Source organism: Varanus komodoensis, unplaced genomic scaffold (genome assembly GCF_004798865.1).
Source record: "Varanus komodoensis strain SLA01 unplaced genomic scaffold, ASM479886v1 scaffold87, whole genome shotgun sequence".
Taxonomy (NCBI): Eukaryota; Metazoa; Chordata; class Lepidosauria; order Squamata; family Varanidae; genus Varanus; species Varanus komodoensis.
In genome coordinates, this window is record NW_025336565.1 from 12,917 (window position 1) to 34,557 (window position 21,641).

The following is a 21,641-nucleotide window of genomic DNA, read 5'->3' on the forward strand; positions in this document are numbered from 1 at the left end:
CCACGGCAACCCTGCAGAATCGTGCGCCTTCCCGGCGCTGGTCACGTGATTAACGGACCCTCCAGTCCTAGAAGAGAACGAGGCCGCCAGGATTCTTTGTTCCATCACCATAGAGAAAGGCAAGGGGCGTCTAGAGAGCCGCCTGTACAAAGAGTCTTCACTGCAGCTGAAGCGCTCTAATTTCCCTTACGGGCAGGCGGGAAGCAGCTCACCAACCGAGAGGTACCACAGAGATGTTGAAGTATAGAGTGGCCCCTCTATACTTTATACTATGCTATAGTATACTATACTATACTATAGAGTATACTATACTCTATACAGAGACCCCGCCTCTGAGCCATAGAGACATCTGAGCCCTCCCTCGTACCATGGATTACCACTCCCATTATCCCCTCGTTTACACAACGGATTGTTGGGAACATTGATGCGGCATCTCCGGAAGGCATGATGTCGGGAAAGGACATTTTACATAGTACATAGTTTTGCAGACATAGCTGGACTGCCACTCTCATCACCCCCAGCCCCTATGGCCAATGCTGCATCGGCACGTCCCAATCCAGCCCGTGGGGACTTCTCCCCGAAACCAAGCGCCAGAATTCGTCGCCGAAGCGAAGCAAGAGTTTGCAAGCAGATATTTCGAAGTTGGTCTATTTGGAACAGGCTCGGCGCGTTTCCGGAAGAACGAAGGAAGAGAGGAAGAGGGGCAGCTCATCGAGGGCCGTGCGGACTTTGCAAAATTCATCCCGGCTACGTTGGGCGGCTTGTCAAGGACCGACCGCTCTGCTGCGTATCCGTTGATAGAAGCGGAGCTGGCGCAAACGCGAGCGGACGCACGTTCGGAATTGCACAGTGCACTCTCCCCAAATGCTCAGAGCCCCTCCAAACGCGTGTTTCCTTGCTTTAGCCAGCGGGTCAAGCGTGCATTTCTCGCCGGTCAGTCTCTCAGTCTGACGTATTTTGCTATGGCTGCGTTCGCATGAATTTGCTGAGATAAGGGAAGGCAACCCGGGAGATTCGGGAAAGCCGTTCTGCCCGGAATCCAGGTCGGATCCTCAGGGATCCAAGCTCATTCGGGGCTGCGCCGCGGCTCCCTGCAGCTGGCTCGAACCACAGCCCCGTCACCCAGCCGCTTCCCCCGCCGCGCTCGTCCACAGCACGAACCCCGCCCGGGGGCGGGAAGACGGCATCCTTCCCACATCCCTCCTAGGCAGAGGCGACTCGGTTCCCTGCGTAGCTCTACCCTGGCCGGAAGCGGGGGCCGTGACGTCACTTCCGCCGTGGCCCTGCGTCTCTATAGTTCCTCCCTCCGTTCGCAGCGCCCGGATTGGCGCGCCGTATTTGAATGTTGCAAGTCGGAGAAGGGGCGGCGGCGGCGGCGGCGCGAGGCGTTGGGCAGGCCGGGCGCTCGGTCGGTGGGTCGTGCTGGCCGGGGCCGAGAGGGTAACGGTCTTTGCCCCGGGGGCGCGCGCGCGTGTCGTGGGGGGGGCATTTCGGAGGGGGGGCTCACTTTAGGTGCCCCCGCCCCCTTCGCTTTTGGGCCTCACCCAAACCCAGAGCGCCTCGGGGTTTAAAAAGCTCGCCCTTTGTGGGAGGAGGGGGAGGTGAGTAGTATTAAGACTGTTTCATGATGAATGTATGAATTATGAATTATGATGATTAATTATGTTACCACTGCATATTGCATTGTTATCCCACCTTCGTCTGCTCCCTGGCAAGGATCCCAAGGTATCCAACATGATCCTGCTGCACCCTGCCATTTTATCTTCACAACAACCCTGCGGAGTAGAATAGGCAGAGAATTGGCAGCTGGCTCAAAGCAATGAACTTCACGAACTAAGCACCCTTTTATTCTTGAGTTCGATGTATTCATCATTACATTTTTATCTCACCCTTTTTCCTTTGCAAGACAGCCGAAGGCTCATCAGGGATGATTCACCTGCTTTTCTCCTTTTGATCCTTCCAAGAATCTTGTAGGTTAAGGGACGTGAAGACATTGCGTGGTCAACACAACAAGTGGGGACTAGAATTTGGATCATCCCAGTATGATGCTGTAACCATTGATAGCTACACCTCATTGGCTATCCACTGATACTAATGCTAATGGCAGAATCATTAATACAATCATATTAGGAATACAAATATTAATGTCTTGCACTCACTGTTAGTCTGACTTGCCCCATTTTGTTTGGTCTGCTCTGGCAAAAGTTGGATATCTTTCCCATTATTTTAAGGTTTGGATCTGATTTTAATTTAGGGTCTTATTGTATAGAAAAATCAATTTGGATGCTGTGCTCCACTCTTGTTTTATTGTAAGACAGTCCCGAGACCTTGGTAGTGGACAGTATAGAAAGGTTTTAAATAAATAAGTAACCAACTAACCACTGTAGTAGTATTTACTATTGCTACTGGTTTTATAGCCTGTTTTTTTTTTTTTTAGAAAGTCTGAGACAAGGTTCCGTTTTCCTTTACCCATTTTATCCTCACAGCAACCCTTTGAGGTTGGCATAATCCAGGGAGATGGTGATGGCTGCTTCCAAAAGGCCCAGCCATTTTGCTTCCGGACTGGAGTGGGGATTGGAACCATTTGATCCTGTGCTAGAAGTTTCATGCTGGAAGTGAGAGGTAGCATCACAGATGGCCAGGAGGCTACATGGCTGGCCATGAGGATTTGAACCCGGGTTCCTAGATGACGCTTGCTTTTTTTTCTGCTCTGATTCAGCAGCATGTATACAAAGGCCCGGTTACAAATACTGATAGACTTGTTCAATCTGTTATTAGTATAATGAAGTTACTAGCAGGCCCTGGGGCTCCTTGGGTGTAGCAGCTAATATTTTTGAGGCCAAAGATCTTTCCCTCCTTGTTTGACTGGCTGACAGTTATGTTGGGCTTAAAAGTTGTCACTAGCCACAAAGCGTGGCCAGTGGTTTCCCATGAAATAACGTTCTGTGACTTTTCAATTTCTTTTAGGAAGATAGTGATAAAAAATGTCAAAAGAAGAGGGCAGGGTAATCCCCGTGAGGGTGGCCCTGAGGTGCCGCCCTCTTGTTCCCAAAGAACTTGCAGAGGGCTGCCAGATGTGTTTGTCTTTTGTCGCTGGAGAACAGCAGGTGAGGATCATTTTGCGTATTGTCCTGAAACAACTCGCCCCATGGGTCCACAGAATCCCTGCCGCTCTAAACCAGAAAGCTGAAGAGTGGTTCGCGAACTGGGCACGAGGCAAGATCTCACACCTCCCTCTTCCCCACAGGTGGTTCTAGGCAAGGACAAGCCGTTCACGTATGATTATGTTTTTGACCCATCGACTGAGCAGGAAGAGGTGTTCAACTCCTGCGTTGTTCCCCTTGTAAGGGGTGTTTTCAAAGGTAAGAACCTGCAGAGAAAGAACGCCTGGGGGAGATTTTCAGTAGGAGGGTTGTATCCTGGGGACAAGTAAACTGATGCCTCAGTTTATGTCTGCCCTTTCCTGCTTTAAGAGGACCTGCTTGCTGTAAGCTGGCGCAGCCTGCCCCAGTCTGATTTCCTTTTAGCTAGCTCAGCTTTCCCCAGCCTGACTCCCTTCAGATGCTTTCGACCAAAACATCATCTGTGGCTCAGAATTAAGCATACATCATGCATATTGAGGTTCTCACAGTATGAAAATGGATCGGTTTGAGATGTGCCAATCCCAAGGCGGAAGGGATTCTCACCCTGCTTCTGCTTGCCTGTATGGACTGTTTTCAGGGGAAATGGCACCCACTTGCTTTTTGGTCTTAATTACACAGGGTACAATGCTACTGTTCTGGCCTATGGGCAGACAGGGTCTGGGAAGACCTACTCCATGGGAGGGGCCTACACGGCCGACCAAGAGAACGATCCCACCGTCGGAGTCATCCCTCGGGTGATAAAGCTGCTCTTCCAAGAAATGAGAGAGAAGACAGAGTGGCAGTTTTCCTTGAAAGTCTCCTATCTAGAGGTAGAAGCCATTCATTCATTCTTTTGTTCGTTTGTTTGTTTATGATTGATTGATTGATTTATCCCCCAACTTTTTCTTCTTGCAGGGAACTTCAGGTGACTTTAAAAACCTCCCTCTCCATTTTATCCTCCCAGCAACCAAGTGAGGTAGTTAGACTGAGAGTCAGTGATTGGCCCAAAGTCACCCATCTCCAGTCCACCGCACTCGCCACTATGCCATGCTGGCTTGCCGATATTGAAACCTAGACTGTGTTCGTTATTTCTCTAGGTTAAGAGCTGTTGCTGTATCAGGTCAGGAGTCTGCTTATCTAGCATCCATCCCTCACCACTGGCCATGTTGGCCAGGGCTGATGGGAGCTCAGCAACGATCGGAGGGCTGAATATTCTCCATTCCTGCTTGCTAAGAGTTTGAGTCACATGGCGAACCCTCTGCCAAGCACCAAGGCCTAGCCCCAACCAAAGATTTGCTCCATAGGCCAGTCCTGTGTTTTAATGCATTGCTTTTATTAGAGTAACAACAAAAGTATTTTAATTATTGACATGTTTTGCACTTATCCTGTTTACCAAAACAGACTTGTTAACTCTTTGGAAGAAGGAAATTAGTCTGTTTAAAAGCATGCTTTAGTGTTAGGTAAGGTTTCTCTAAATACGAATAATTTGTTCAGTGGTCCTTCTCTTTCACTTTTACCCTGAAACGCCAAGGGAGCTTGCACTTAAAAATAGTGCACTGTTGAATTATGGTAACACCATTATTATTTTTTAAGCCAGTTGTAAAGATGATTCTGTAAAGTAAGCAGCCAGCTAACCAATGTATGTACACCAAGCTTTTGTGTATACTCCATCTCAGCTAAAGAAATGCTTTTGAGTTTCCCTCTCTGTGAGCACGGGCCGGTCTGGGTGGCACCGCTCACGTAGCTGCCCAACCTGCCTGCCAACTACATTGCAGCTCAGCATTCCCTTCTCAGTCTTGCTCAGCTTCCACATCTAGATGCTTTAGGGCAGGAATGCCAAAGGCCACAGCTGTTGGAGGAGGCTTCCGCCCTGATCCGAAGTCCCACAACCTGAAAATTAATCCCACTGTGCTCTGTCAGGCCCACTCTCAAGCAAGCGTGCGTGAGATGGCAACCTCCATTTTGGGCCGGATTGTTTCTCATTCCTTTCTGCCCTTTAACCTTGTCTTTTTACTTTCCTCGTTGCTTGTTCTCCTCTGTCTGGATTTCTGCAATCCACACGTCTCTTCTGGTATCTTCAGATCTACAATGAGGACATCCTGGACCTCTTGGCACCAGCCAAAGAGCGGACATCTCAGATCAGCATCCGTGAGGACCCCAAGGAAGGCATAAAGGTGGACTTCTCCGTTTGCTATTTCTGGGAAGAGGTTGCAGCAGGCCATAGGAAAAACTAAGGCTGGTGGTGACTAACGGAGCTTGCATTGTTCTGTGACGGGTGCACATGAGCTTGGGTGGGGGCACTCATCATAGGTACATGTTTAAAATGCATGTGTCCTGCCTTTTGGCCCAGAAAGCAAGAACTGATGCCACAGGTTGGCTGCTGAGCTGACTTGCATTCCTTTTAGCTTCCTTGCTCTTCCTAAAGAGAGCGATGTCCTCTTCCATTTCCTGCTTTGTTGGGCATGCTGTGGAAAGCTCCCTTAACCCAGATGCCCTTCAGTCTTTCTCTGAGAAAATTTGTCAATTTCAGTAACTGGCTTCCTTGGCCAGACTAGGGTGGAGCTCGCTGGAAAGCTGGCTCCTGATACCCAGAGTGTGAAGGCACACTGATAAAGGATTAATGAGGGATACGTCCAGACGGTCCTCCTTACATTTTTATGGGGAAAAGCGTTGCCAAAAAACTGGACAAAACATAAGCCAGGGGCTTTTAAAATGGTTCACAAGCCCAAGGAAATAAAAGCATATTTTCTCTCCCTCTCTTCTTCCAGATTGTGGGACTTACAGAACATGTAGTAAATAGTGCCAAGGAAACTGTCTCGTGCCTGGAGCAGGGCAACAACTCCCGAACTGTGGCTGCCACCGCTATGAACACCCAGTCATCTCGCTCTCACGCCATCTTCACCATGTCCATCGAGCAGAAAAGCAAGAGCGACAGGTAAGCGCGGAAGTTCAGATCACTGCTCTTTTAACGGGATGGGTTTTTGGCACGATGAAAGAAGGCTCTGGTTTTGGGGCGTGAGCATTTAAGTGCCTTTAGGTCGGACGATGCTCCAGAAAGGGAAGAACACACTGGGTTGGCTCAAAGGCAGAGAGACGAGGGAAACAGTGCTGAAAAGTCGCTTGCTGTGCGGAGAGTTCTCGGTTCGACTGAACTGCTGCTGCTAGATGCTAGAGTGCCTACCTTTGTTTTCCCGGCCTCGTGCAACTTCCGTTTCTGCTTCAGGAACACCAGCTTTTGCTGCAAACTGCACCTCGTAGACCTCGCTGGTTCTGAAAGGCAAAAGAAGACCAAAGCAGAAGGTGACCGTCTGCGGGAAGGTAAGTGGAACTCATCCCGGCAGTCATGTGGGTTGGTTGCCCTGACAGTGGAAGTTCTGGGGAGAAGCGATCTCTTGAGTTTTTAGAAGTCCGTATGCTTGACAGAGGAATAGTCCTTCGTTTTGACTGATGGTAGGTCAAGAAGATCGCCCGAGCCCGCCTGCATGTAAGACAGCTCGCCTCGCCTTGCTGGCATTTGGCCGAAGCGCTTTCTGAATGTCTGGTGCTGCTTTGCTTGCTTTCTTTCTTCCCGCTCTGGATGTGCACGAGAACATTTCACTCCCTGCTTTTGTTTCTTGCAAAGAGCCAAGATCTCTTGCCTCATTTCTTCTGCCCCTCTCCCCTTCTGCTCGGTGCCGGCACATCTAGGAATCAACATCAACAAAGGCCTGCTCTGCCTGGGGAACGTCATCAGTGCTCTCGGGGATGAAACCAAGAAGGGCAGTTTTGTCCCTTACCGGGACTCCAAACTCACACGCCTTTTGCAAGGTAAGATTGCAGCATGAAGCCTGGGGGTGGGCGGGGGGGGCACCTTGTGCCTCTGGAGGCCAGCCCCACAGGCGTGGGGTGCCACTTTTTCCTGCTAAAGCCACTGCCTCAGCTCCTCTCTCGCTCTCCAGACTCCTTGGGGGGCAATAGCCACACCCTCATGATCGCCTGCGTGAGTCCGGCAGATTCCAATATGGAAGAGACCTTGAACACCCTTCGCTATGCTGACAGGGCCAGGAAAATAAAGAACAAGCCAGTAGTGAATATCGATCCCCAGGCTGCAGAAATCAACCGGTTGAGGCTGCAGGTACCCAGCGCTCTGTGTCTGGAAGTCGGTCGACGGGAGTGGATGCGGGGGAGCTTTAGGGATGCGACTGGCTGCCTTATCTGATCGCTGCCCTGGTGGTTCCTGAAAACTGCCACAGAATTACAGGCTTAAATCTTTTAAGCTTGTAGAAATGATGAGATACAAAGCTAAAAAATAACTATTTTTATTCCCTCCCAGGTCCAAGAGCTGCAGGTCTTATTGCTGCAAGCTCACGGAGGAACACTTCCGGTATCAATTGGGTAAGAAATGCCAGTCTGCAGCACCAGTTGGCTTGGAAAGGGGGTGGCTACGGGTTTGTTGTGATGGTATTTTTTCAGTCGCGTTCAAGAAGTCGTGCCTTCTTTTTTCTTTCTATAACCCTGACTTTGCTGTTGTTACACTGGTCAAATCTGCAGCAGAATCCTTGGCAGCCAGTACAGACATGAACGGAGATTTGTTGGCCTTCAGGTTCTGTACGGAAAACTGAGGCTCGGATAGGAGAGGCAACTGTGTGAAATGTTCCCACAGGCCTAGAATAAGCCTCCGTCACTCGCTTGGCTTTGGCTTGGGGTTGGCTCGGATTGTCCAGGCTCCATGCAGGGCCTTTCTCATGCCAGAACCTGTTTAATCCCCTGTGCCGAACAGAGAGGAGGAATCTGAAGCTGTCGCAGCAGGGAGCCAGAGCTGCATTTTTAAAGCAAAGAGAATGGGGTGGGGGTCTCTGAGGTCACCCTGATTTTGGGGCTGCCTTCCGTGCTTCCAAGGCCCAGGGCCACTGTGGGGCGAGGGTGGCAGCTTGCTACCCTGCCTGACATGGGAAGGAAGGAAGGCCAGCCCTTGTTGCACTAACTTTGAGACACTCGGAGAGCCGCGAGAGTCATTCCCAGTGCAGCTGAGGCGCAGGGAGAGCCCTCTTGCTCCTCTGACGTTGGGGGAAGTGTTTGACAAGCTTAAAGATGGTGCTTGCCAGGGGCTCCTGTCTCACGTACATTACTGGGAGCAACACAACCAGGGGCATCCTGCAACAAGGAGAATAATGGAGAAAACCAGTAGCACATTTCCCGCTTCCAGCCATCTCCTGTAGCTCTGCCACCTTCTCCTTTCCAGAATCACTTGTCAGTGTTGGTGGGTGAATGTCAACGCGGAAACTTTCTGCTTAACTTTAGGGGTGAGCCCTCGGAAAATTTGCAGTCCCTGGCGGAGAGAAACCACTCCCTCATGGAGGAGAACGAGAAGCTCAGCCGTGGCCTGAGCGAAGCAGCCGGCCAGATTGCCCAGATGTTGGAAAGGATCATTCTGGTAACAGAAAGCGCAGGACTGCCTTCCCCTTGAGTGCTGAGCGGGAGGTGCCGCTCTGTGGCCCAAACGCAGCCACGGAGCCATGCTCAAACTCGTCCTGCAATTTCTCGATCAAATTTTGAGCAGGCGCGTGAAGTTCATGGACCGAGTGGGACAAATGACATTTCACAGCTGGTTTCTGTACAGCTGGTAGTGCTGTGCTTCCGTTTGCCTTTCTCCTCTGACATTTTGCTCAGAGGTTGTACACCCGGTTTGTGCTGTGTGCTTTTTCGCACCAGGCACACTGTACGTCGTGAGCATGTCGTGAGCGGAGCAGGCTGCAGCCGGGGGTCAGACTAGATGGCCCGGGAGACGCCTTCTGACTCGCTCTGTTTCTAAGTCCTGACGTTCAGCAGGGTGTATTGAGGGCTGAGTCCAGATTCGCTCCCTGGTCGCCTCCCTAGATGCAGCAGCCCTGGAGGTGTACTCACAGGTGAAATGCCCTTGTAATTCAGAACTTGCGCCTTGCCTTCTGCAGACGGAGCAGCATAATGAGAAGATCAGCCTGAAGATAGAGGAGCTCCAGCAGCATGACGCGTAAGCCCCTTCTCTGCGGGTGCTTTGGCGAGGCGGGGCAGTTGGCGTGGCCTTGGCGCCATCTAAAACAGGAAGCAAGAAGGGGGTCGCTCGGGCGCGGTGGCTCAGCGTGAGCGTTGGAGGCAGAGCTGGGCGGCTGCCTCGCTGCGCATCCTGCCCCTTCCCAGTCTGCCTGTCGGGGGAAGAAAGGCTTCGGGAGGCGTGGGAACAAATGGGCGTGTGAGTTGAACCTTTTAAGTCGAGGATTTGCGTGGCACAAAACTGGCCCAGGCGCCCAGATGCATCCTCGTGTGCCTGAATTTCAGCCTGAAGCTCGACCTTCAGAAGGTGCTTGAGACTCTGGAGGACGAAGAACTGAGGAAGCAGGTGGAATTATTTTGCAACCTGCAGCAAGCGATCGCCCAGTTGCCGGTAAGAGTTCTCTTGAAGAAGGTGGGTTCCCCCGCCGCTAGCAAAATCCACTGCTTTTGCCGGCTTCCCTGTTGCTTGGGGCCCTTGGGACGCTGTGCCTTGTGAGCTTCCTTTGAAACAGCTGGAGCTGTTCCGAGTAATGAAGACAGATCTTCTGTTCTGGACCGGTTCTTGCCAGAATATGGGTGGTTTTTAACTGCGAAGAGCGTCCGTGGGTGGCAGGCACAGTTTATGACGCCAGGCTCCGTTCTGCTTCCTCCACAGAACGAAAATGCTGCTGGTGTTGTTGACATGGACACGTCGGACCAGGACTCCAGCGCTGTAAGCGAATGTTACCTGGCAAAAGGCAGGATCGGGGTTCAAGCCATACTTCTGTGTCGACCCCCAAATAACTAGCTAGTTTTCTCCTGTCTGTGGGCTCCACTTGCCGCAACAGCAGCCCATCTTCCTGGGGTGTCAAAGTGCACCCCGTTTCTTAACGTAAAGAGATTTTACAAATAAGTGTGGTTTTATACAGACTGTGAGGAAGTGCTGTCTCGCTGTGGGAAGAACTCTGGAAGGAATTAGAGACAGAAACACTTCCAGCACATTTTGGCGAGGCACAGATCCAGTCTGTTTCCACCTCCAGTGTTAGCCAAGTAGATCACGTCGGCCTATTAATTAAATTCACCCCTTTCACATTTAACAAAGTTGCCATGTTTTTGTGAACTCTGTTAATGGCGGAGAATAAGGCTGTTAATACAGGCAGAAGTTTCCAGTGTTTCCACTTTTGGGAAGAGTTAGTTTCAATTTCGAGGCATGTGGCATTGACTTCTTAAGGCAACGCACTCTACTTCCCTGGAAGTTGGCACCACTGGCCAGGTGGGGCTCACTTCTGAGCAGACGGGTATATAACTGTTCAGCGAGTGCTTTAGTCGTCATGGCTGTGCAGCCAGTCTTGGGAAATGATGGCAGAGCCCTTGTAAATGGAACACTGATTTCTTCGTCGTGGCCTCTGTGCATCACACACATGGGTGCTGCGCCTGCCTAAACTGGAATTAGCCCATGTGCTAGGGCTTGTTCTTACAACTACAGGCCGAGTTATTTGCTGGAACCATTCTTGCTTCAGACACTCCAGGGCAGGGGTGCGCAACCAGCAGCCTGCACAGGGCCCTCCAAGGCTGCCCCTCCGGCCCCAGAGGTTGCTGCAGGAGAGTTCTGCCTGTGTTCTAGGTTCCCCCACCCCACACGGAGACTCTTGTCCTGCTCACCCTTTCCCTGTGCTGCCAGCAGCTGTGATCAGGGTCTCTGGTGGCGGTGAAGAGGGGCACGTGCACGGCCCCTGAGCCGGCACCCTGTGCAGTCCTTGGGGCCCAGAAGGTCGCAGGCCTGCTCCGTGGAGGCAGCAGTGAGCCGGCTCTTCGTGTCAGGCTTCTGTGGCCCAGCGAAGATGCTGCAGAGCAGCCATCGGGCGCTCCCACAAGCACAGTCACAGTGGCAGGCGCTCCCCTGCTGGGGCAGGGCTGTCTTGGCCACGCCGGCAGTCCATGTGCTCTCTTCCAGGCTTCAGAGGCTGACCTAGACGTGCAGCAGTCCTCCGAGGAGTACGCCACGCGTCACGCGCTCCACCAGGCCCAGATGTCCAAAGAGCTGCTGGAGCTCAACAAAGCCCTGGCTCTGAAGGAGGCCCTGGCCAAGAAGATGTCTCAGAACGACAGTCAGCTGGAGCCCATCCAGCACCTGTACCAGGTAATGCCACTGGCCAGAAGGGGATGCGCAGTGGTACCCGGCGGGCTTCCGTGTCGGGTGCCTCGCAAGCCGTGGGCGGCTGATCTCGCCACCCTCCCCTTTTGCTAGTGGAAATGCAGCCTGCCGGGAGAACGTAGTGCTTTCTGGCAAGAGCTTTTTAGCATCTGGTTCCGAAATGTGAGGACAGGTGAAAGAGAGGCTGAGACATGCCTGTGTTCGTAAATGCAGACCAACATCAAAGACCTGGAAGGGCAGGTTGCCAAGCTGCAGAAGGAGAAGGAGGACCTGGTCGTTGCGCTTCACATGACAAAGAAGGATGTCACTCAGGCAAAGTGAGAGACACAGAGTTGGGAATTGGGGGGGGAAGGGCATGGGGCTGGAAGGCCGCCTGAGCTGCGGGGTTAGAGCTGTGATGTCTGAGAGCCGGTGTGGTGGTTAAGAGCATGGGACTGGGACTCAGACGATCCGGGTTCAAGTCCCCACTCAGCCATGGAGCCAACTGGGTGACTTTGGGCCAGTCACAGACTCTTTAGCCCAACCTACCTTGCAGGGTTGTTGTGGGGATAAGATGGAGGAGGAGAGATGATGTAAGCTGCCTTGAGCCCTTTGTAGGAAAAAGGCAGGATATAAATCGATAAATAAATAAATAAATAAATAAATAAATAAATAAATAAATCGTCCTCTCAGGCTGAGCGAACGCCGCAGGAAACGGCTTCAGGAGCTCGAAGGGGAAATGACGGATCTGAAGAAGAAACTGAAGGAGCAGTCAAAGCTTCTGAAGATGAAAGAATCCAGTGAGCAGACAGTGTCCAAGCTGAACCAGGAGATCCGGGTACGTAACACTGGCACTTCGGGGAGGGGAGGGGACGAGGGGGCGGCAAAGGGGAACCACCAAGCACCGTCTTGGTTTGTGCTTGTGGATAACTCTGTAATTTGCATGTTCCCACTGTAGTGGTCATTAAGTGTTGTGTAAAAAGACAATGTTTGCAGGTTGCTCCTTCCATCGTGGGAGCCTGGAATAGTTCTAGTTTTCAATGAACTCATTCCAATGTCTTGGTTTAATGATATCATCAAGGTGAGAATAGCTTGCCAAAAGCTGTATAGAAGTTTTGTGAAGAAGCTGGAGGGCTGTAAGCCTTCCGGCTCCCAGCTGCAGCCTCAGAAAACAGAGGTCACATCCTCAAAACCTTTTTGTTTTTATTCCAGTGTGTGGCCCATTTTAACAAGGACAGGGCTTCCAAGAGTCTCTCTCCCTGCGCACTCAGACTCTACACCGTGTCAGTTCTTACGCCTCTCCCTCTTGTTCCTTTTGCAGGCAATGAAGAGCCAGCGAGTTCAGCTCATCCGTCAGATGAAAGATGATGCTGAGAAATTTAGGCAGTGGAAGCAGCAGAAGGACAAGGAGGTGATCCAGCTGCGGGAGCGGGTGAGTCTGGCCAAGGAGCAGCATCTCTGAATGTCTGGGTACCAAATCGGCTCTCCTGGCACAAGTAGCTATGATGAACCCGGGCTGGTTTACATTGGGAGAGAATTGCACTGACTCCTAGACTGTGCTTCTCGTAAGAGGTTTATACCAGAAATGCGCTGACTCGGTGACATGAGAACTTCCCTTGCACAGGAGGAAATGCCTCCTCTTTGCTTTCCTTTTTGGTGCTGCTGTACCTTTAAATTTTTAAATATTGCCCTACGGGAAAGATGGTCCAGATGACCATGAGTGGCAGATCCTGTGCTGGCTCACATCTGCCTGTAAATGTTCTCCAGCGATCGCTCGACACAGAATGGTGTGGATCCTGACTTCCGAGCATTTCCGACGGCCGGGTGAGGTCTTGGCATCTCGGCCGCTATGCCTCTTCTTCGCGGAGCGAAGCGCAGCCTTTGCCGAGTTGGCCGGCAGCTTGTGCTGCAGACCATCCCGGCCCTTTATCTTGCCTGGTGAGGGGCAGCGTGTTGGGATTGGACAGGCACCATCGCCCCTATTTCTCTTTCAGGATCGCAAGAGGCAATACGAACTCATCAAGCTGGAGCAGGACTTCCAGAAGCAAGCCACTGTCCTCCGGCGGAAAGCGGAGGAGGTGAGCCGTCAGGGGCAGCCTGATTTTCCTTTCCCCCTTCCGAAGCCTCGCGGCTTTTAACTGACCTGCAGCGATTAGGCAGACTGGGCCCTGGGCTCTGCCTCCATCTCTGCCAAAGCGCTCCCAGCATGGGGTCCTGTAATTCTGCACATCAGAAGGGAGTTAAGGGGGTCAGACGAGAGATCCCGGCCTCCGGCTGTGTTGCGGGTTCCAGCTCGGTACGCAGATTCGGTTCCGCCACGCAGGGCACATTGTCTCCATGATGGGGGCTCTGCTTTGCCTGCACAGCTCCTCTCCTCCATCCCCAGCAGCTGCTCCAGGTGGAGGCAGGAGAGCCCCTGCCTGAACCCGGGATGCCCGTCCGCATGGACCTTCCTGGGCTGGGTGGACCTGGGCCTTGCGTAGTCGGGAAATCAGTGGGTTTGGGGCCAGAGGTCAAGCAGCATCTCTCCTCCCTGACATGACACAGTCCCTGCCTAGTTTTCACCCCTGTCTCTGCTGGCTTAGAGCCTTTATTTCAAAGCAGGTGCACCTGGATTGCTGCCTTCTGTGTCCACTTGTGGAGGGCAGGCGGGCAGGAGGACAAGTGTCCTCTCAGTGTAATATCATCTTGCTACACGCTTATCCAAGATCGCGTCCCACGGTTCCTCCTCCTCCACCTTCCCTGCCTGTAACCCTCCCAAAGGACTGGTGTGGTCACCCAGCCGGACAAGGGCTTCCTGGTCTAGCCGAGGGGTCTGAACCTGGCCCTGTCAAGCCCCGGTCCGACCTCTGCTTTCGTAGGCCGCGGCGGCAAACAAGCGCTTGAAGGACGCTCTGCAGAAGCAGCGAGAGGCTGTTGACAAAAGGAAAGAGAGCCAAAACCGTGGCATCGAAGGGATCGCTGCCCGAGTAAAGGTGAGGCTGAATTCAGGAGGCTGATGCCAAGGCTGAGTCATAGGAGGAGAAGCAGGACGAGGCTCAACTGCACGGGCTCACGCTGGGCGCGCCCCAAGCACCGGAAGACCCAGGGGCGCGTCCCTCTGTGCCCCGAAGGGCCTTTGCTGTAACTGGGTTTCCTTTGCGTCCAGAGCTGGCTTGCGAATGAGGTCGAGATCCTCGTTAGTATAGAAGAGGCTCGGGGCCACCTCAATGACCTTCTCGAGGATCGAAAAACCTTGGCGGAGGAGATCGCGTCTCTTAAGGAGAAGCGCGACGCCGGGGAGAACCTGCCCACAAAATATAAGGTGAGCGGCGCCATGATGTGGCCTGAAGCAGAGGAGCCGGCCCTAAGGAATGGGGCTCCTCTTGCTTTGGAGGGGGCACCCTGCCGGGGGAGATGCCTCCCAGCTGCCTCTGAAGGGCAGGGCTTCCACCGGCTGGTGAGGTCTTGCCTCCAGGATTAATCTCCTTCTGCTTTGCAGGAGCGGGGGGGGGGGGGGGTGGAGTCACAGGCCCGTCTTTCCAGAAGCCACCAGGGCGCCTTCCTTAGCTGAAGGCACCACTCCTGAGCTTCCGTTCTTATTTCCGATTTTCCTCTCCATCCCTCCCTGCAGAGGCGCACGTACTCCCACAGAGCTGTGGAAATGAACGCTTCCATCACCAAGCAGATCGAGAGCCTGGAGAAAGAGATGGAGCTCAGGTACGGGGAAGTCCGGACGTTCTGACGAGCAAAGCCGGACGCTGCAGACCCATCCAGTCCATGAATTTTGATCTCCTCCCCGTGTTGAGCCATTGGAATCAGTGGCTCAGGACTGCACACATTGGCTTGGTGCTCACCTGCTCGTTCTAAACTCGCTACACGGAAGCGCCGCTGTGGCCATTCCAGAGGCCCGGAATGCTGGGATGAAGCCAGGGGAGGAGGCGGCCAGGAAGGCTGCCGTGAGATTTCTTGCAAATAGAACTGAGCCGTGCCTTGCCCCGGCGCCAAACCCTGTGATCAGGGGGTGGGGGGAGTTGTCTCAGGCTACCCTAATTTCCCTTGTGCCTCAAATCTTTAAACCACGCGGGGAGCGAATGGTCGTGATGTATGTGCCGGGGACCAGGGGTGGGGGCCACTCTTCTTCTGCCCCTCTGCTCTCAGCATCACCTTTGGGAATCCTGGCAGAAACACGTGATTCCTCCAAGCGGACTGTTTGCCCAAGGGCCCCAGCCAAGCCATGACTTGCTGCCCCCGTACCCTCTGGAGAGCCAGCGGGAGGGGAGCCTTCATTTTCACTCCAGCCTGTTGGGCAGATGAGGCGCTTCCCTGGTCAGAGGCGCTTCCCAGAGAAAGGAAGCAGCCAGCCTAGCAGGGCTTCCATCAAGCAGGGGGGCAGCCCGCCCTTACGCCCCACGGGCTCTGCTCTGCTCTGCTGAGCAATGGCCTGTGAGCCCATGCGATCGATCGCTTCCTCCAAAGGAGCGCCCAGATCGCGGACCTGCAGCAGAAGCTGCTGGATGCGGACACCGCCGACCGCAGCAAGCAGCGCTGGGAAAGCATCGCCACCATCCCGGAAGCCAAGTGCGCCATCAAGTACCTGATCGGCGAGGTGAGTTAGGGGGCGGGGCCCCCACTTGGTGTGCAGAGGGTTGGGGTTTGGTAGGGCTGGGAGGAACCCCGCCTGGAGGAGGAGCCGTGGCTGCCGGTCCCTGCCAACCACCCAGGGACCGACGCGGCCTAAGGCCCCCTCTTCAGGTCTGATGACCGAAGGCGGGGAGGTGAGCGAGCCGGGGTTCCTGCTTGTTTCTGGCACTCGCCGTCCAGCACCGGTTCATAGTCTGGAGGGTGTGGACACCCCTCCGCGAAACGGAAATCCCTCACGGGGCCTTTGCAACCCTGCCCTTGGCTGGGGCTTCTGTTTTTAAGCTGGTCTCCTCCAAAGTGGAAGACGGGAAACTGGAGAGCCGGCTGCAGCAGAGCAAGGCCACCTGCGCCGACGTGCACAAGATGCTCCTCGAGGAGCGGAAAGCCGTGGCCGAGTTGGAGGGCGAGCGCGAGCGCCGACTCGTGCAGCTGGAGCAGGAGCATCAGGAGAAGGTATCTGCCGCCTGCCTCGGCGAGCGGTGGGGACTCGAGGCTTGCCCAGCCCTGCCCAGCCCAGCGGTCTCGCCGCTCAGAGACACAAAGCTTTCCCCCAGACGCTTGGTCCAGAGCCTGGCTCTGCCTTCTGCAAGCAGTCCGTTTGCAAACCAGCTGGGGGCCCTTCCGCCTCATTTCCCCACGCCGGTTTGTGTCTGCACGCAGCTGAACAGGTGTGGCCGGGCGCACTCCCCCGTTGTTCGACGAGGCCAGGCGCAGCGTCTTCGGTGCGCCCTCCTCACAGCGGGCATGCAGCTCTCTGGCCGTGGAGCCCAGAGGGCACTGGAGCCGCCCCTGTCTGGACTGCGGGCTTGGTGTGTGTGCGGGTCTGTCGTTGCTTCGCGCTCCACAGCAGTGGCCTGGCCTGGCGAAGGGGCAGACGGTTTTCTGCAGCCGTGGGCTTGGGGGCAGGACAAGGCAAGCTGCGCAGGCCCCGCCCTTGAGGACGAGGCCTCGGAGGCTGAGGCCAGAGTCTTGCTCCCTGTTCATTCTGGCTCTGATTCTGGTTCCAAGGGAGCCCATGTGCCATCTCTCATGGCCTGGCCAGGAATTGTCACTTGTATGACCTCATCACACAAATTCCCTGTCCCAGGAAGGAGGCAGTGGAGGTGAAGGAGAAACGGGGGAAGAAGAGGCACTGAGGTTGCCACCCGGGTGCCTGGCAAAAGCAGCACCAACTTTATCTACAAAAATAGATAGAATGAAATGCTTAACTGGTGTTCAATGCTGCAGTGTACGTAAAACCCACGTACAGGAGAGTCAGCATGGTGAGGGGTTAGCGTGTCGGGCTGGGGACCCCGGAGATCTGGGCTCGGACCTCATCCAGCAGTGGACCTCACTGGGTGACTTCAGCCAAGCTTTCCCTCAGCCTGACCTCCCTCACAGGATTGTTGTGAGGCCAAAACAGCCACATAAGCCGCGTCAGGTTCTTCACAAGAGGAAAAGTTGTGGGCGATCCATGCAATGCAACAGCAACAATATAAACCCAGCAAGAATCGGGGAACCAGCGTCCCCTTAGCTCGCGGCAGGGGAAACGCAGAGCCTTTTCGGCGCGCGGCCAGAGGGTCTCTCCCTCTGGCTGGCTCGCTGATGGAGTCCGGCTGTGCAGGGCAGGGGGCGCACCGGTGTCCTCCCTCCGATCTTTGCCCGTTCTAAGGTGTCGCCTCTTCCCCTCCCCACTTCAGGTTCTCTACCTGCTCAGCCAGATACAACACAAAGAAGAAGTAGAGAAAAAACTCGAGGTGTCCATTTCGGAACGGGAAGAGCAGCTCCTGGAACGCCTCAAGTTCCAGGTAAAAGGGGCCTCTGACGGCATGCCGGGTTCTGGGACTGCCCTTTGGCACGCGGGGCCTCAGTCCCCGTTGCCTGACAAGACAGTCGAGCAGGGCGCTCCTCCTGGCAGGGTGCTGCCACGTCTTGCCCTCGCCTCCTGCTCTCCTCACGTTCTCCTTCGCAGAAATCGCGGGGAAGCAGGGAGGGAGACGGGAGGACTGGAAAACTGTCGGAATGGAAGTTGCGGGGCTTGCCTGACTCCTTCCCGGCCTGGAGCCTCTCAGGCAGCAGGTGCAGGCAGTGGGCCCCAAGCTGGTAACCTCGAGCCCCGGAATGCGGGGCTGGAGCTGGAATAGCACACCCCGCATTGCGTCCGCAGCAGCCCCACACCTGGGACGTCTCCGCTTACCTTCCTCTTCTGCCAACAGGATGAAGAGCTGGCCAAGATGAAGGAGGTCTTCGAGAAGAACCAGGAGCTCTGTGAAGAGCTGGAAATGGTCCGGCAGGTAGGCCTGCGGGTGGCTGCTGCTCTCAGGCAGGGTTGGGGTTGCCCCGTCCGACAGCGCAGCTCAGAATCTCCCTTCTGTCCCACTAGAAACTGAGGATTCTGCAAGCTGCCAGTGGCCAGAAGATCCACAGCATTGCTCAGTCCGCAGTCACGGATACCCCGGAGTCCCCTTTCGACTACGTCCCGCCCAAGGTGCGTGTGCTGTGGGGCCGACGTATCCAGTCTGCCGCCCTGAGTAGCCCTAGAAACTCAGTCCAAAGGCTTCATGCTGCTAGCGCGCTTACTAAATTTAAAGTATGGCTCTGCTCATCTGTGACTGCAAAATGCAGGCCCAAACTGGGAAGGTTTTGCACTGCTGGGCCGGATTTGGGAGACGGAGGCTGAGATTCCCCTCGAAATCTTTTGCGCCTTGAGCAAGTTGCTCTCTTCCTGCCGTCATCGCATCAGGCCTGCCGGATTCTCCTGGAAGTCACCAGCCTGACACATTCCTATGTCTCCCCTCTGTCTGTCTGTCTGCCTTCAGCCAAAGCTCCGCCGGCCAACGACCGCGCGGCCTGCATCCGAGATGGAGGACCTGCTCTCCGAATCAGATGAGTCGGAAGAAGAAACAAAAGATGCTGAGTGGGTGCCGGCCAAAATCGCCCGAGGGATCAAGAAGAACATTTTGGGGGTATGAGTATGGTGGGGAAGGCACCTTTCTTGAGTCGCCCTGAAATCTGCGCAGAAGCAGCTGTTTGAACGAGAGCAAGCGTTGCTTGGCAGTGGGGCGAAGTGCGCCTGGTTTTAGTAGCCTGTTTTGACAGTGCTCCTGTGGGGGCTCAAGTGCAGGGCAGGAAGGCAGGTCCCCTTTTCTGCATCTGCTTCCTCTCCAGGGCTAGACTGCTCCTGATCATGGAGGCTTCAGCCTCACAGCCACCGATCTCCTCCTCTGTGAGGTTGCCCAGTCATCTCCTTAAAGCCCTCTTGCTGGTCAGCATGGCATTTCACACTGAGAAATTACCAGAGTTTTGATCTGAATACCACTCAGCCGGCTCTGGACAGCTGTCAGATGTCTGCTGCAAATCCTTACCACCTTCTTGCAGAACTCCTGGGACTCTCGGGAATAAACCGGAACAAAACAAAGGGTTGAGCAACCAGTCTGCTCCCGATGTGCCAGGAGAGGTGCGAGGCGGCCCTGTAGGATAATCAGCCCTGACAGCCGGGGAGGACCCAGGCAAATCGCGCATGCCCCTTCCTTTGGGGTGCCAGGGCCTCGGGTGAGGCCTCGGCTTCGTCCGCAGCACCACCCGCAGCACCGCTGCTCTCATTCTCGGCGTTTGGGTTCCTGCGTCCCACCAGGCCTTGTGCCCTCCAGGTTGACGGGCTGCACGGGAAGCCCTCGGCACTGTGCCTCTTGGGTGTGTGCCCTGGGGCCTCTCACACCACTCTCCTTTCGCAGTGCACCTGCAAAGGCCGCTGCGGGAACAAGCAGTGCGGCTGCCGGAAGCAGAAGCTGGCCTGCTCGGAGGACTGCCGCTGCGAGTCCGAGAAGTGTCGGAACCGGGAGAACTTCCTCTTGGTGAGCGGCTGCCGGTGCTGCAGCTTTCTTCTTCCTCTGCAGGGCAGCAGGCGGCCGGGAGCAGCCTCCCTGTCCCAAAATCGGCCAGAGCAATTGCTTCAGGGGCTCACCTAGGATCCCGCAGGGGCTGCAGAGTTTCAAGCGAGAGCGCTAGAAGTCTGAGCTGGTGGGAGCCCGGACTGTGGCACTGAGGGGGACATGGTGGTCGAAACGAGCGTTAAAGATACCTCGGCCGATCAGTCAGTGGAACGCTGCGTATTTGTTTTCTTCATACATCCACCTGTGTCTTCAGGGGATGCACGAATGAGAAAGGAGTGCCTTTTCTGCCACGTGTCGCACACTTAGGTCTTTTTCCTATTTAAACACCTTGTGCCGCTTGCTCATACAGACACACACGGGTGGCACCTTCCTCCGTCACCCATTTAAGTTCCTCCAGCCTTTGCCTCCCCTTGCCCCGAGCATCCCCGTGAGTCTGTGCTGGCCGTCCAGGGCCTAACCTGTGGCAGGCTGTGATCTTACCAGTGCAAGTCCTGGCACCTTTCAGCTTCGTTCCAGTTCTGTGCTCGCAGAAGTATCATGCCCCTCACAGAGAGGTAGTTGCACCCTCTCTGGGGGCAGGCATCTCGCCGCGGCCTGTGCCGAGCGGGCAGCATGCACGAGCTGAAATCAGTAAAATCAATGTTGCGGGTGACAGGAATCTGGTCGAGCTCAGTCCAGACAAACTCACCCCCGACTTTCCGCCCTCAGGAGGCGACGCTCATGGATGAGCAGCTGGGGGAGCTCAAGGACCACGTCTTCAGCCTGGAAGATCCCACGCTGGTGACTGGCGGAGACACCTTCTTTGAGCCTCCAGCAATCACGCCCACCAGGAAGGTGAGCCTGGAGCAGCAGTGGGAACGGAGCACCCGGTGCTGGTGGTCAGGGCAGGGGGTGGCCGAGCTTTGGGTCGCCTGGCTTCGGCTGCGGGAAGCACAGGGGCAGATGCAGGCAACCGTCCACCGAGCGGTCGCTGGCCAGGGGCAGGGCAAGCGGAAATCACTGCTCGAGAAGCAGATGGTCCCCAAAATGAACACCTGGCTAGCATGAGGGTTTGACAGGCGGGCCCCCAGCGGAGAGGTTCCGCTCGCCTGGCGCTTATGCACATACCCTGTCGCCTTCCCCCAGCTTCTGGGAAACTGCGGTGGGGCATTTGCCCCGCCCCCTCGTTGCTCAGCTCCAGCTTCACCCCGAGATGCAAACGAGCTTCTGTCACGCCAACCCGAACGACATGCACGCTGGTTTTTGTGCTGCCGTGCGGGCATGCGGTGCTCCCACGTCACTCCTGCACAAAGGAGCGCGTGCCCCGCTCAGCCTCCAAGCCACGGAGCGAGGTTCCTAGCCTGGCGTTTCAAAGCCGCCACTCCCCTTCCGTGGCTGACGCTGTGCTTTTTCCTGTACCACCCCACCTAGATCTTGGAGGAAACAGCCGAGCAGGAGAACCTGCCTCCCGCAAGCGGCGCCACCTCGTTCTTCACCCTTGGGCACCCGGTGGCTGGCGAGAACCCACAGGCGGCCGTGAAGAAGAGGCGGAAGCGCATGCTGAACAGCACGAGCGGCTTCTTCTCGGGCTGCACCCCCATCAAAGAAAATTCGGTGATGCCTAGTGAGGCCAGCACGTTTGGTGTCGGTGATGCTTAGACTGTAGACAAGCAAGCCCGAGGGTTCGTCTAATTTTATAGTGTATAGAATTTTTTGGAATAAATGGATTTTTACGAATACCCTTGCGTTGTGCTCCCTGGATGGCTCTGCGGGAGCACCCACCCCACAGCACCCTCCCCCATGGAAGGACCTGTGCTGGAGGGGCGCATGACAGGCAGGCCTGGTGTAACAGGCCAAGGGGCCAGCGGGCCGAGAGCCAATAGCTGGCTGCTTTCCTTAAGGGCTCCTCTGAAAGTGTCTGTA

At 55.0% G+C, this 21,641-nt stretch overlaps 1 protein-coding gene across 1 annotated transcript; it reads left to right on the forward strand.

Moving 5' to 3' along the window:
• The first annotated feature begins 752 nt into the window (after nt 1-752).
• Nucleotides 753-21,548, forward strand: KIF4A (kinesin family member 4A). Its single transcript, XM_044417210.1, has 31 exons — nt 753-933; nt 2,968-3,107; nt 3,248-3,362; nt 3,762-3,952; nt 5,204-5,296; nt 5,891-6,057; nt 6,346-6,440; nt 6,810-6,929; nt 7,061-7,236; nt 7,435-7,496; nt 8,403-8,535; nt 9,053-9,111; nt 9,417-9,522; nt 9,787-9,843; nt 11,065-11,250; nt 11,479-11,582; nt 11,938-12,082; nt 12,566-12,676; nt 13,239-13,322; nt 14,106-14,219; nt 14,393-14,548; nt 14,858-14,943; nt 15,703-15,832; nt 16,150-16,320; nt 17,547-17,654; nt 18,063-18,140; nt 18,230-18,334; nt 18,666-18,812; nt 19,581-19,700; nt 20,448-20,573; nt 21,150-21,548. The coding sequence occupies exons 2-31, from the start codon at nt 2,985-2,987 to the stop codon at nt 21,375-21,377; spliced, it is 3,696 nt and encodes a 1,231-aa protein (XP_044273145.1). The 5' UTR covers nt 753-933; nt 2,968-2,984; the 3' UTR covers nt 21,378-21,548.
• The last annotated feature ends 93 nt before the right edge of the window (nt 21,549-21,641 follow it).

Coding starts and splice junctions, on each gene's coding strand:
- KIF4A (XM_044417210.1), top strand. CDS start 2,985: ATGTCAAAAGAAGAGGGCAGGGTAATCCCCGTGAGGGTGGCCCTGAGG. Junction 7,237..7,434: donor TCAACCGGTTGAGGCTGCAG/GTACCCAGCGCT, acceptor ATTCCCTCCCAG/GTCCAAGAGCTGCAGGTCTT. Junction 18,813..19,580: donor TCAAGAAGAACATTTTGGGG/GTATGAGTATGG, acceptor CTCCTTTCGCAG/TGCACCTGCAAAGGCCGCTG.